Source organism: Saimiri boliviensis, chromosome 17, assembly GCF_048565385.1.
Source record: "Saimiri boliviensis isolate mSaiBol1 chromosome 17, mSaiBol1.pri, whole genome shotgun sequence".
Classification (NCBI taxonomy): Eukaryota; Metazoa; Chordata; class Mammalia; order Primates; family Cebidae; genus Saimiri; species Saimiri boliviensis.
This window is the reverse complement of record NC_133465.1, coordinates 63,035,399-63,047,990: the sequence shown is the minus strand read 5'-3', so window position 1 is coordinate 63,047,990 and position 12,592 is coordinate 63,035,399. Positions and strand designations below refer to the sequence as shown.

At 56.1% G+C, this 12,592-nt stretch overlaps 1 protein-coding gene across 2 annotated transcripts in view; it reads left to right on the top strand.

The window, feature by feature from the left end:
* SDK2 (sidekick cell adhesion molecule 2) overlaps positions 1-12,592 on the top strand; it is a 317,714-nt gene that overhangs the window by 259,712 nt on the left and 45,410 nt on the right. The window contains exons 29-36 of one of the 2 annotated variants that reach the window (XM_010342476.3): positions 867-1,061; positions 3,232-3,433; positions 4,728-4,831; positions 5,408-5,478; positions 7,403-7,538; positions 10,628-10,684; positions 12,012-12,113; positions 12,277-12,392. In XM_010342476.3, coding sequence (XP_010340778.2) covers positions 867-1,061; positions 3,232-3,433; positions 4,728-4,831; positions 5,408-5,478; positions 7,403-7,538; positions 10,628-10,684; positions 12,012-12,113; positions 12,277-12,392 — 983 coding nt within the window. The remainder of the gene's footprint in view (positions 1-866; positions 1,062-3,231; positions 3,434-4,727; positions 4,832-5,407; positions 5,479-7,402; positions 7,539-10,627; positions 10,685-12,011; positions 12,114-12,276; positions 12,393-12,592) is intronic. The other variant, XM_074388917.1, reaches the window with a different exon arrangement.

Here is a 12,592-nt window from a genome sequence, read left to right as displayed (position 1 = left end):
CCCCCCAGCCATCTGGTAAACCTCGGACGCTGTTCCTTAGCGTGGCCAATTGAGGGCATGCTGGCAGGCTCAGCACAGCTGGAAGGCAGGCCCAAGGTGCGGGGGAGGGAGGCTGCAGAGGGGAAGCTTCATCTCAAGTTCAGGGGTCCCCCAACACACACACCCAGGGTTCCCCCAACACACGCACCCAGGGTTCCCCCAACACCCAGGGTTCCCCCAACACACACACCCAGGGGTCCCCCAACACGCACCCAGGGGTCCCCCAACGCACGCACCCAGGGTTCCGGGCGGCACTGCATAAACTGGTGCAAGCCTGTTCCTTCTGCGGCCTCAGTCCCCTCACTTTTAAAACGGTGGCTTGGACTACCAGTGCCCGTCCCAGGGTTCTCAGTCCTGACCTCATGTACCACCTGCCTTAGAGTGATGCCACATTCCTAAGACAGAGCGGAGGCATGGGGAGCAAGTGCTTTCACCTAGAAAGATGTCAGCTGGGATTCCAGCTCGGTCACTTACTAGCCAGTGGTCTGGCCTCTCCGGGCCTCAGTTTCTTCACTTGGGACTGTTACAGGGGTCACAGACACTGTGCATAGAGTGCCTCTCCATGTCTCCCACAGTCCACCCTCCCCAGGTGGCAGCTGAAGACTGGAGAGTGACCCAGAGGCCTCAGGCACACAGACCACAGCCAAGGTGGTCACAGCAAGGTGACCACAGCCAAAGTGGTCACAGCAAGGTGGCCACAGCCAAGGTGACCACAGCGAGGTGGCCAGGTGCCAACACAGCTGTGGCTTCAGACAGAACGGCCCTCCCCAGGGTGCTGGGGGCAGCCTGCCTTGCTTGCTGTGACAGCCATGTGCTTCCTCCCGCAGCTTACCAGATCACACACCGGCTCAACACCACCACAGCCAACACTGCCACAGTGGAGGTACTGGCACCCAGCGCCCGCCAGTACACAGCCACGGGCCTCAAGCCGGAGTCTGTCTACCTGTTCCGCATAACAGCCCAGACGCGAAAGGGCTGGGGAGAGGCTGCCGAGGCCTTGGTAGTGACCACCGAGAAGAGAGGTGACTGCCCACAGGGGCCAGGGGAAGCCTGGGATGCAGCCGAGGGGCACCCACAGCCAGCCAGTGCTCTGAGCCACTCCTAGTGGATGGTGGTATGAGGCACAGTGCCCTGGGTGAGAATGGAGGGCAGGCTCCTATCTCTGCAGTCAAAGTCAGCGAGGGGTCTAGTAGACTCCCAGAGAGGAGTTGTGAGTTCCACTCCCAAGGACCCTGCCCTGGTCTGGTTTTGTAAAGGGAAGGTTAGTGGCCAGGCGTGGTGGCTCACACCTGTAATCCCAGCACTTTGGGAGGCCGAGCCAGGTGAATCACTTGAGGTCAGGGGTTCAAGACCAGCCTGGCTGACATGGCAAAACCCCGTCTCTACTGAAAATACAAAAATTGGCCAGGTGTGATGGCACACACCTGTATCCCAGCTACTAGGGAGGCTGAGACACAAGAATCACTTGAACCCGGGAGACGGAGGTTGCAGTGGGCCAAGATTGCACCACTGCACTCCAGCCTGGGTGACACAACGAGACGATCTCCAAATTAACTAATTAATTAATTAAAGGAGGGTCAGTGACATCTTCCCCTCTCCCCCGGCAGCCCTCGCCTTGCCACGACAGATAGGTGCAGGATTAGGGTTGCAGCCTGGAGCTCCAGGTACCACTTCGCTGCTGCCCTGAGCGACCACATTGCCTGACCTTGGGCTCCCCAAAAGCAAGCGTGGGACCCCAATTGTTCTGAAAGGGATATGTTAGAAAATACTCTAAGCTTGGGACACATAGCAAGACCCTGTCTCTACACAATATAGAAATATTAGCCAAAGGCTGGGTACGGTGGCTCACGCCTGAAATCCCAGCACTTCGGGAGGCTGAGGAGGGCAGATCACCTGAGATCGGGAGTTCAAGACCAGCCTGGCCAACATGGTGAAACCCCATCTCTACTAAAAATACAAAAATTAGCCAGGCGTGGTGGCGAGTGCTGTAATCCCAGCTATTTGGGAGGCTGAGGCAAGAGAATCCCTTGAACCTGGGAGGCAGAGGTTGCAGTGAGCCGAGATCGCACCACTGCACTCCAGCCTAGGTAACAGAGCACGACTCTGTCTAAAAAGAAAGAAATAATAGCCAGGTGTGGTGGCATACATCTGTGGTCCCCGACATTCAGGAGGCCAAGGTAGAAGGACTGCTTGAATCAACAAGTTTGCAGCTGCAGTGAGCTATGATGGTGCCACTGCACTTCAGCCTGGGCAACAGATCTAGGCCCTGTCTGTGTTTAAAGAAAGAAAGAAAAAGAAAGGAAGGAAGGAGGGAAGGGAGGGGAGGGAGGGACGGGGATGGGGGAGAGGAGAGAGGGTGGGGGAAAGAGAGAGAGTGAAAGAATGAAGGGAGGGAGAAAAAAAGGAAGGAAGGGATGGAAGAAGGGAAGGGAAGGAAGGAAAGAGAGAAAGGAAGCAAAGAAAGAAAGAAGGGAGGGAGGGAGGGAAGGGAGAGAGAAAAAAGAGGGAGAGGGAAGGAGGGAAGGGGGAAAGGAAGGGGAAAATGTACTCAGGAAAAACCAGGACAGTGGAAAAACCAAGCAGCTGCTTGACCGCTTTGGCCCCAGGGCACATCGGCCCTCCCTGGAGACATTTTGGTTGTCACAGTGTGGGGTTCTACTGGCATGGGTGGAGGCCAGGGACGCTGCTAAGCCTCCTGCAGAGCACAGATGCCCCCGCCGCAGTCGTGTGTTCTGAGTTCCAGTTAGTGCTGAGGTTTGAGAAGCCCGGCAGGAGGGAAGGTGCAGGGAGGCTGGGGAGAGAGAGAAGGAAGCCAAGCTGGGTCCTGGACTGAAGCAGCGTCCCTCGTAGGGAAACGGTGCAGGGCTCCACTCGGCCTCGTTCATTTCGGGCAGGAGCGACAGAGCGGGGTGGGTGTTTGCCCTCCTCACCGTCAGTCCCTGCTTAGAGCTGCCCTGAGGAGCTGTAAGTTCCCAGGCCCTGGGGCTCTAGGAGCCAGAGGCTGCCCTCCGGAGAGAGGTGCTGTCTGTACCCAGGTGTGGAACCTGCAAGGATCCTGCGTGCGTGGAATTGGGAGGGGAAGGGGATGCCAGGCCTGAGCCCAAATCTCCTTTCCTTATCAAGAAAGTCCAACCCCCTCCACTGCCCTGGACCAGCCGGCTCACCTGCTCCTCCCCCTCTGCCATCCCCCAGACCGCCCGCAGCCCCCTAGCAGGCCGGTGGCACAGCAGGAGGACGTGAGAGCACGCAGCGTGCTGCTGTCCTGGGAGCCCGGGAGCGACGGGCTGTCCCCTGTGCGCTACTACACCATCCAGACCCGCGAGCTGCCCAGCGGCAGGTGGGCACTGCACTCGGCCTCCGTCAGCCACAACGCCTCCAGCTTCATTGTGGACAGGTGAGGCCGGGGTCCGAGCCAGCATCCCCACCGCCCCTCCCCCTGCCAGGACCAGCACATCAGCCAGCTGTTGTCAGAAGGTCCACTGGGTGGGGGGGCCTTCTGAGAACACCTCCAGCCTGCCCCCAGCTCTCCTCCTAGCACACACCATCCAGGGGTCTCCATGTCCACTCTCACCCTCTACCCCGCTCCCCCTCCCTCTGTTCCTCCTGAACGCTGTTAGATTGCCTCTTCAATATTATTTCTGGAGCCCAGAAGTCCCCTTTAGTGAAGTGCCTGTCATCCTTCATTAGTGATTCTTCCAGCCGGCCAGGCTCTTCCTCTCCAGCTTTAATAGGGGAGTGGAGTTTCACTCCAAAATTCTAGCTTCAATTTAATTCCGACTGGGTTGTATTTTTTTATATTTCAGTTGACGTGACCAGGAGTTTTGAGCAATACTTTCTTCCCCACCTCTCCCATCCCCCATCAGTCTAAAAGAGAGATATTTTCTCCCAGAGGAAATAAGGCTTATTGAGAGGAAGTACTGCTTAACTCTTGAGAACCTCAACTCTTCTCTAATTTACTAAATTTAAGAAAGACTGGGTGCAGTGGCTCACATCTATAATCGCAGCACAAGGCGGGAGGATCACCTGAGGTCAGGAGTTTGAGATCAGTCTGGCCAAGATAATGAAACCCTGTCTCTACTAAAATACAAAAATCAGCTGAGCATGGTGGCACGCGCCTGTTTTCCCAGTTACTCGGGAGGCTGAGGCACGAGAATCGCTTGAACCCAGGAGGCGGGGGTTGCAGTAAGCCAAGATCACTACACTGCACTGCAGCCTGGGTGACAGAGCGAGATTGTCTCAAAAAAAAAAAGAAAAAGAAAAAAAAGACTCCATCTTAAACAACAAAAAAAAAAAAAAAAAAAAGAAAGAAAGCTGGCGGTTTGTTGGGGCGCAGGGGAGGAGTTTGTTTGGAGAGGAAGATACTGGTGATTTCACTGGCTGCTGGTTCTAGGAGGTGAGGAATTTGCAGACGTTTCCTCTCAGGAAGCTATGGCTTGTAACTGGGGCTAAAGGCTCCCCGAGCTGGCATGGTCTGGAGGACCTGGTCAGGGTACGTGGGACCCCTGGGGCTGGGTTCCAGTTTGTCCGCTTTGCAGCAAAGCTCCTTTCTGAGCCTCAGTGTTCCCTTCTGTGTAGTGGGCTTGCAACCCACCCCTTTCCCTGAGCAGATCAGGGAGACTCCTTGGTGGTGGCACGGGGAGAGGATTTTAGGAGCACCTTGTCTCATTGGGCCTGATTTCCCCCCACAGGCTTAAGCCCTTCACGTCCTACAAGTTCCGAGTGAAGGCGACCAACGACATTGGCGACAGCGAGTTCAGTGAGGAGTCGGAGTCACTGACCACCCTGCAGGCCGGTCAGTGCCCGCCCCCAGCAGTCTCTCCCTGCCCACTGGCTGCTTCCTGGGCCAGTCAGTGCCCACCCCCAGCAGTCTCTCTCCCCCTCCACTGGCTGCTTCCTGGGTATGGGGCCATTTTCTTCTAGGGGGAGGGGCCTCCAAAGATGAGAGGGGCGTGGGGCCCACTGGGCCCTTCAGCTCCCGGGGTAGGGTCTCAGAGAGGCTTGGGCCAGACACACCTTTGCCAAGGGCTCAGGGTCCCAGACCCAGCCCGGCCTGTGACACATTCCTTCCTTATATCCCTGCCAGTAAGCGGGATGGGGAGGTCTCGGCAGCAGCAAAAGTGGCCTGTGACTCTGAACCGAATGGAGGGGGCTCTGGGACCCTTGGGTTTGGGCTGGGTCAGCTCACAAACCCTCCCTCCCTCCCCTTCACACCGCCCCTTAGTTCTGCAGAAGTTGGGCCAGCAGCATGAAGGCCGATACAGGCTGGACCTGTCCCGCAGTCCAGTGCTAGCAGAATCTGGTCCCCGTGGGCTCCTGGGTGACTTGAAGCCACGGCCCCCAGGACCCACCTATCTGCCTCTCTCCACAGCCCCCGACGAAGCGCCCACCATCCTCTCCGTGACACCCCACACCACCACCTCCGTGCTCATCCGATGGCAGGTACGGCCCAGCAGGCAGGAAGGTTCCATGAAGACTCAGATAAGCTCTGCCCTGGGACTAGAAAGCCAGCATCCCCCACCAGGGCTACAGGGAACCCCCGGGTTCTCTGCCGTCAGAGCACCTGGGAAGCCATGAGAAATCCAGGCGTGTGCATGTCACGGAACATTCTATGCACACGCATGCACGCACATGCACACACACGCACACTCGTATAACACACCTCATGACGCTCTCCAGACAGTCACATCAGCCAGCTGCTGTCATCCCCTTCTGCAGACGACCACTGAGACTCAGGGCGGAACCCGAATGGCCCCAGGTCACACAGCCTCTGAGTGGCAGGGCCAGGCGTATTAGCCTTAGGTCTGCTGAGTCCTTGGACTGGAAAGTGCTTAGGGCTCCCAGGGCCCCCAGAGTCTCTATGAAGCCATCACTGGTCAGTGAAGGGATTCCTTATAAAGACCCATGCCCGTCACCATCACTGTCCAAGTAGAGAAAATACCCCCCTTCCTCCATACCCGTTCCAGATGCCCACAATTTGGTGGGCACTGCCATGGCCTGGGGAAGGCCACCGGCAAACCTCAGCAACCAGGCTGCTCATGGGTCCTGCCCTGTGGGGCCCTCCTGTGCCCTCTGAAGTCCAGCCTTGACTCAGCAGGTCACCCACAGAGGCCCCAAAGCACTGAACTCCCGTTACCACTTCTCCAGATCAAAAGGGCAGGCACTCGCCTTCAGCCGTCTGCTGTCCCCCATAGAGAAAGCCCTTGAAGACAAAGCCAGGAGGGCCCCCCAGGCCCTCCCCAGCCTGAGACACACAGCCTCAAGGAGAGGACACTCCCTTAGATGAACACGACCTAGTGCTCCTGTGACCAGGATGAGGCTGGCTCAACTCGGCAGAGGGGGCAGGGAGGTGCCCGCAGCAGCTGGGGCAGCCATAGGCGCTAATAAAGGCTGAGCCATTTCAGCAGGGTTTTTGGGGTTTTTTTCTTTTTTTTGAGACAGTCTTGCTCTGTCACCCAGTCTGGAGTGCAGTGGCACAATCTCGGCTCACTGCAGCCTCTGCCTCCCAAATTCAAGCAATTCTCCTGCCTCAGCTTCCCAAGTAGCTGGGATTACAGGTGCCCGCCACCACACCCAGCTAATTTTTATATTTTTAGTAGACATGGTGTTTCACCGTGTTGGCCAGGCTGGTCTCAAACTCTTGACCTCAGGCGATCCACCTACCTCGGCCTCCTAAAATGCTGAGATTACAGACATGAGCCACCACACCCGGCCTAACCCAGCTGATTTGTATATTTTTAGTAGACACGGGGCTTCACCGTGTTGGCCCCACTGCTCAGCCCATTCTTTATATGCATTATCATTAAGAAGTAGTTCCCACCTTCTCCCAGAGCCTGTTCTGCAGCTGAGCTGTAGACAGGAGATCAACAAAGGAGAATTTGATGAAGGGGTGAGGGGCACACTCACCCTTGCCAGTACTAAAAGTAGGAGAGGGCTCAGCTTGCGGGAGACGCCAGGAAGATTTATCCAGGTGTGAAGGCAGGGACCAGCAGGCCTGGGGAGGCTGGTAATTAGGGGAGAGCAGCCTTGAAGACAAAGGAGCTGTGAAAACAGCTGTGTGCTCCAGCCCCCAATGATGCTGTGTGATCTTGGGCAAGTTCCTGAACATCTCTGAGCTCCAGTTCCCTGCTTGGGTAAAAGGCAATTGTGGATTCCTGCCCTTCCCTCCTTCCAGGGAACGCTGCAGGGATGAAATCACCTCGTCAGAAGTGCTTTGTAAATTTAAAATGCTTCATGTTAACTTGATTTCTTTTCCCGGTTGAAACACAGACGCTGCTCTGTGGCTGCGGGAGGCATGATAAGTGGGCATGGGGTGGAGTGGGCGGTGGTCCGGGCTCCCTCCCCATCCCTGCTCCCTTCCCTGCAGCCGCCAGCTGAGGACAAGATCAACGGCGTCCTCCTGGGCTTCCGGATCCGGTACCGGGAGCTGCTCTATGAGGGACTGAGGGGCTTCACGCTTCGAGGCATCAACAACCCGGGGGCTACATGGGCCGAGCTTACCTGTGAGTGGCACTCGGGAGCCAGGGAATGGGTGGGACGGGGTGGTCACCCTCGCCTTCCCGCTCTGGAGCTCTCAGCTTTCTGGAACCACCCTAACCTGAAACCCTGCCTCCTTCCCCTGTGTGCCTCTCCCTCCTCCCATCCCATTCATTCATGTACTGAATATTTGCTGAGCACCTTCTATGGGCCCCAAGACACTGTGGGGCACACGGATCATCAAGACAGACAGGGTCCTTACCCACCATGGAGTTGCAGGCTGGAGGAGGAGCCAGGAGGGCCAGGCAAGGCTTTCCCGGCGTGAGGCGCTCATGGCTCTGGCGCTAACATGGAAGGACGATGCCAAGTTAGCCAGGCCAAAGGGATGGGGACAGCCCAGTGCATGGGAGGGAGCACCCTGCCCTTGAGGGACCAGAAGCCTCGCCTGGTCACGCGCCAAGACCAGCAGTCCTGACTCCCTCTTTTTCCTGGGGGAAGTCACTGTCCTGCCTGTCCTGGGGATCCAGCCTGCCCCGTGGAGTGAAAGAAGGAAAGCAGGGAGGCCAGGTGGACATGTCAGGGAGAGCTGATGTCCAGGAGGTCACAGCAAGGGACAGATGTGCTCGGACTTTTGTGTTAGGAGTCACATTGGTAGCATGAGGAGAATGGCCTGGCCATGGTGGGAGGATAGGAGCCAGAGGCAGGGGCCCAGCTGGAGGCTGTCTCCATCACATAGCAAGAGAGCACGAGGTTGGAACCAAGGCCAGTCTGGGAGATAATACGTGATGGGCACAGATGCTCCAAGACTCGGGGTTTTCTTTTGGTTTTTTTTGTTTTTGTTTTTGAGGTGGAGTCTTGCTCTGTTGCCCAGGCTGGAGTGTAGTGGTGCAATCTCGGCTCACTGCAACCTTCACCCCCTGGGTTCAAGTGATTCTCGTGCCTCAGCCTCCCAAGTAGTTGGGACTACAGGCAGGTGCCACCATGCCCAGCTAATTTTTGTGGGTTTTTTGTTTGTTTGTTTGTTTGTTTTGTTTAGTAAAGACAGGATTTCGCCATGTTGGCCATCCTGGTCTTGAACCCCTGACCTTAAGTGATCTGCCTGCTTTGGCCTCCCAAAGTGCTGGGATTACAGGCGTGAGCCACCGTGCCTGGTCTGTTTTTGATTTTTCAAAGTAAATCAGTCACTCACATAATAATTGCTTAGTATTCCACATTGGCAGATAGTTGGGTGTGTTGATGACAGTTAAGAGCTTTAGACAGAATGCTGCAAGGTGCTGCTACCGATCAACTATCTTACAGCACAGCAGATGGCAACAATTAGAACACGTTGGTACATAATGAAAGGAAAAACTGGTTTTCCTGGTGGCTCAAAGCTAATGTTCATCTACACCTTTGGCTTGTTTGGGTCTGAAGTGCTTGTATTCACCTGAGATTTGGATTCAGATCACTAGAGGTTTTTATAAAGAGCCTCCTTCCCTAAATATCCTCCACCCACCTGTCTGAGACTCCATGACTGGTTCATAGTGAGAGAGAGCAGTAGGCAGGGGCACCCTAGAGGCCTGGGTACTCAGGTGGGTGTGGGACACTCACCCAAACAGACTAGCAGGGGAGTGGGTCAGTGTAAGAGCCTCTTCATTTTCCTTTTTTCTTTTTTTTTTTTTTTGGAGATGTTTCACTCTTGTTGCCCAGGCTGAAGTACAATGGCATGATCTCAGCTCACTGCGATCTCTGCCTTCCAGGTTCAAACAATTCTCCTGCCTCAGCCTCCCAAGTAGCTGGGATTACAGGTGCATGCCACCACATCCAGCTAATTTTTTGTATTTTTAGTAGAGACGAGGTTTCACCATGTTGGCCAGGCTGGTCTCGAACTCCTGACCTCATGATCCACCCACCTCAGCCTCCCAAAGTGCTGGGATTACAGGTACGAGCCACTGCATCCAGCCCTCTCTTCCTTTTTATAAGGACACGAGTCATTGGATTTAGGGCCAGTCCCAAGTAGATGGAATTACAGGCACCCGCTGTCACACCCAGTTAATTTTTGTATTTTCAGTAGAGATGGGGTTTCACCATATTAGCCAGGCTGATCTCAAACTCCTGACCTCAGGGGATCCACCTGCTTCCGCCCACAAAGTGCCGGGATACAGGCATGAGCCACTACACCTGGCCTTTTTTTCTTTTTGAGATGAAAGGAGTCTTGCTCTGTTGCCCAGGCTGAGTGAAGTGGCGTGATTTCAGGGCTCACCGCAACCTCTGCCTTCCACATTCAAGTGATTCTTCGGCCTCAGCCTCCCCAGTAGCTGGAACTACAGACACATACCACTATACCTAGCTAATGTTTGTGTTTTTAGTAAAGATAGGATTTCACTGTGTTGGCCGGGCTGGTCTCAAACTCCTGACCTCAGGTGATCCACCCACCTTGGCTTCCCAAAGTGCTGAGATTACAGGCATGAGCCACCACGCTCAGCCTAGCCTCTACGTTTTCATGTGTCCTTCCTTAGTTCTCCCAAGCCTTTTGTGCCTTGTCTTACAGTGAGTTAGCAGACAACAAAATGATTGCGCATGTAGCAAAGGAATATTGATAGAAAAACTCAGACGTAGCTGATCCAACAGCTCGCGTTTTTGGTGGAGATTTTTTCCTTTTTTTTTTTTTTCCCACATGTGCTTGTAGTTGCGATTTTATATTGCCTGTGTATAATACAGTCATATTTCCTAGTAGTAAAATTGTTTCTGGTTCATACGAGGAAATTAACAACTGCAGTATTTCATGATGGTTTCCAGGAGCTCTGCCTGAAACAAGGAAGACAGTTGAGGTGGGAGGGTCCCCCATAGCTGTCCCCAGAGATCCTGGGCTACAGGGGCCTCCAGGTACCATGTCACCTTGGGCCAGTGCACACCAAGGTGGGGGCAGACTGTTGAGGGAGCCTTCCCCCACCCCCACCACATGGTTATCCTGGCCCCTAACTCAGCATTGGAAATCTGGAAACACTCTTCCTGTCTGTTCGTGCTGTCAGCCCCGCCTGGCCGGGGTTTCTTTGTGAGGTGGGGATGTGTGTGCACTAACCTCCTCTATCTGCTGTCTCCCTCTGCGCCCCCGCCCCAACACCCCCACCCATAGCCATGTACTCCATGCGGAACCTGAGCCGGCCCAGCCTCACGCAGTACGAGCTGGACAGTAAGTCTCTTGCTTGCATGCCGGCTTCCTCGCGGGCCCAAGCCTCCCACGGGGAGTGGGAGTGGGGCCTCGAGAGATCTCACAGGCTGAGGGGTGTGCCCACCCCAGGGGGCTTGAGGCATGGGGCCGCCCTGAACACAAGCAATGGCCCTAAACACACGACAAAGTAGGCGGTTGCCAGGGAACGTCTCCTTCACGCTTGCCCTCTGTCAGGTGTGGGCTGGAAAATGAAGGTCTATCCCTGTGCTCTGCTGGGTCGGGGGACAGTGACAGCGGGGGCTGCAGCAGGAGCTAGTGGACACTGCTGAGTATGTGAGCAGGTGTTCCAGTGGCTGCTGCCCCGCCCAGTCCCATTGAAGGCACTTCTCGGTCCGACCCCACACCCGGAGGGAGGTGACGGCAGTTTTAGTCACCTGTGTCCGTTGTCCTCCCATGCATCAGGCATGTTCCTGCTGCTGGCACACCCTGGCCCTTGATCTTTCTCTAAAGCCCCAGCCATGGTTCTTCCTGAGACCCAGGGCCTTGCGCAAGAGGGTTTCACGCTCGGGGAAAATCGCACTGATTTAAGGCTAAGTCCTCTTCCTCCTTCCTCCGTCCACCAGGGGCCAACACAGTCTGCATAGACAGCTAGGCACGGGTGACACCCCTCTCACAGCCCTGTTGAAGCGTAGACTCCACCCAGGGGAAGGGAGCAGGGGCGGAGAACCCAGAGAGAGAAGAGTGGAGAGGTTGAGAGAACCTTTCAGCCACCGGGGACAGTGACTGAGCCCATTTCTTGCAGCTGCGTCCCTCTTCCAAGTTCTGCCAGGCGTTCCCAGCCAGGCACTTGGCAGAAACATCAGGTTTCTTAGTCCAGAATTCACATCCATCGCGCCCGTCTCCCCTGGAGCTGAGCCCCACTGTGTCAAGAGTTGGTGGAGGGGGACTGAAGGGACTCTGGGCATCTGACACGGTGGGGAAAGAGGACAGGCCGGGGGTAGGGGATGATGCTATGGCCAGGCGTGCCCAGGGCAGCTTTGGTTTACACTGGCTGTCCCAGTGTAAATAGTCATAGTGCGTTTCAGTCTTAAAAGTGTCCAGTTGGACGGTAAAATGTATGGCCACCCTAGGCCAGGAGGTCAACCAGCACTGCCCTATGTCCAGATTGGCACGGAGCATCCCCGGGGAGCCCCGCCTCTCACCTCCTTCTTCCTGCACCTTCACACAGCAAGCTAGAATGCAAGGTGCCTCATTCCCCCCGCCTACAGCCTCCACCCTCCCTGGGGGGCACCTTCCCAGCAGGGATGGTGACCTCAGTATGCCCCCCCTCCCCTGTTCTTCCCCACAGACCTTAACAAACACAGGCGGTACGAGATACGAATGAGCGTGTACAATGCCGTGGGCGAGGGGCCCTCCAGCCCCCCACACGAGGTCTTTGTGGGGGAGGCAGGTGAGCGGCGTCAGCCCTGTCCGGCCCCAGTATGCCTTTCCCAGCCCCACCCCATCCAGCCATCCAGCCGGGAGAGATGGGCTCTGGGATCCCCACCCCACCCCAGCCACCTCCCCTCCCGGGTTTATTTGCACGCTCACTCCCTATCCCACACGCCCTCCAGTGCCCACAGCAGCACCTCGTAATGTGGTCGTCCACGGTGCCACGGCCACGCAGCTGGATGTGACTTGGGAGCCACCTCCGCTGGACAGCCAGAATGGAGACATCCAGGGGTACAAGGTAGGGTGCCCTTGGGCAGAGCGAAGCGGGGCATGGACGAGGGACTAGGTTGGGGGCTGGGGAGTGAGTGATAGATGGTAGGCGGGAGAGGTGTCCCGAGGCCTCCATTCACCCAGCCAGGTCCTCAGCCCTTGAGACTCTGCCGCATACCTACCGCCTTGGCTGTTTGCACCCACTTCTCAGAAATACTGCACAGCAGA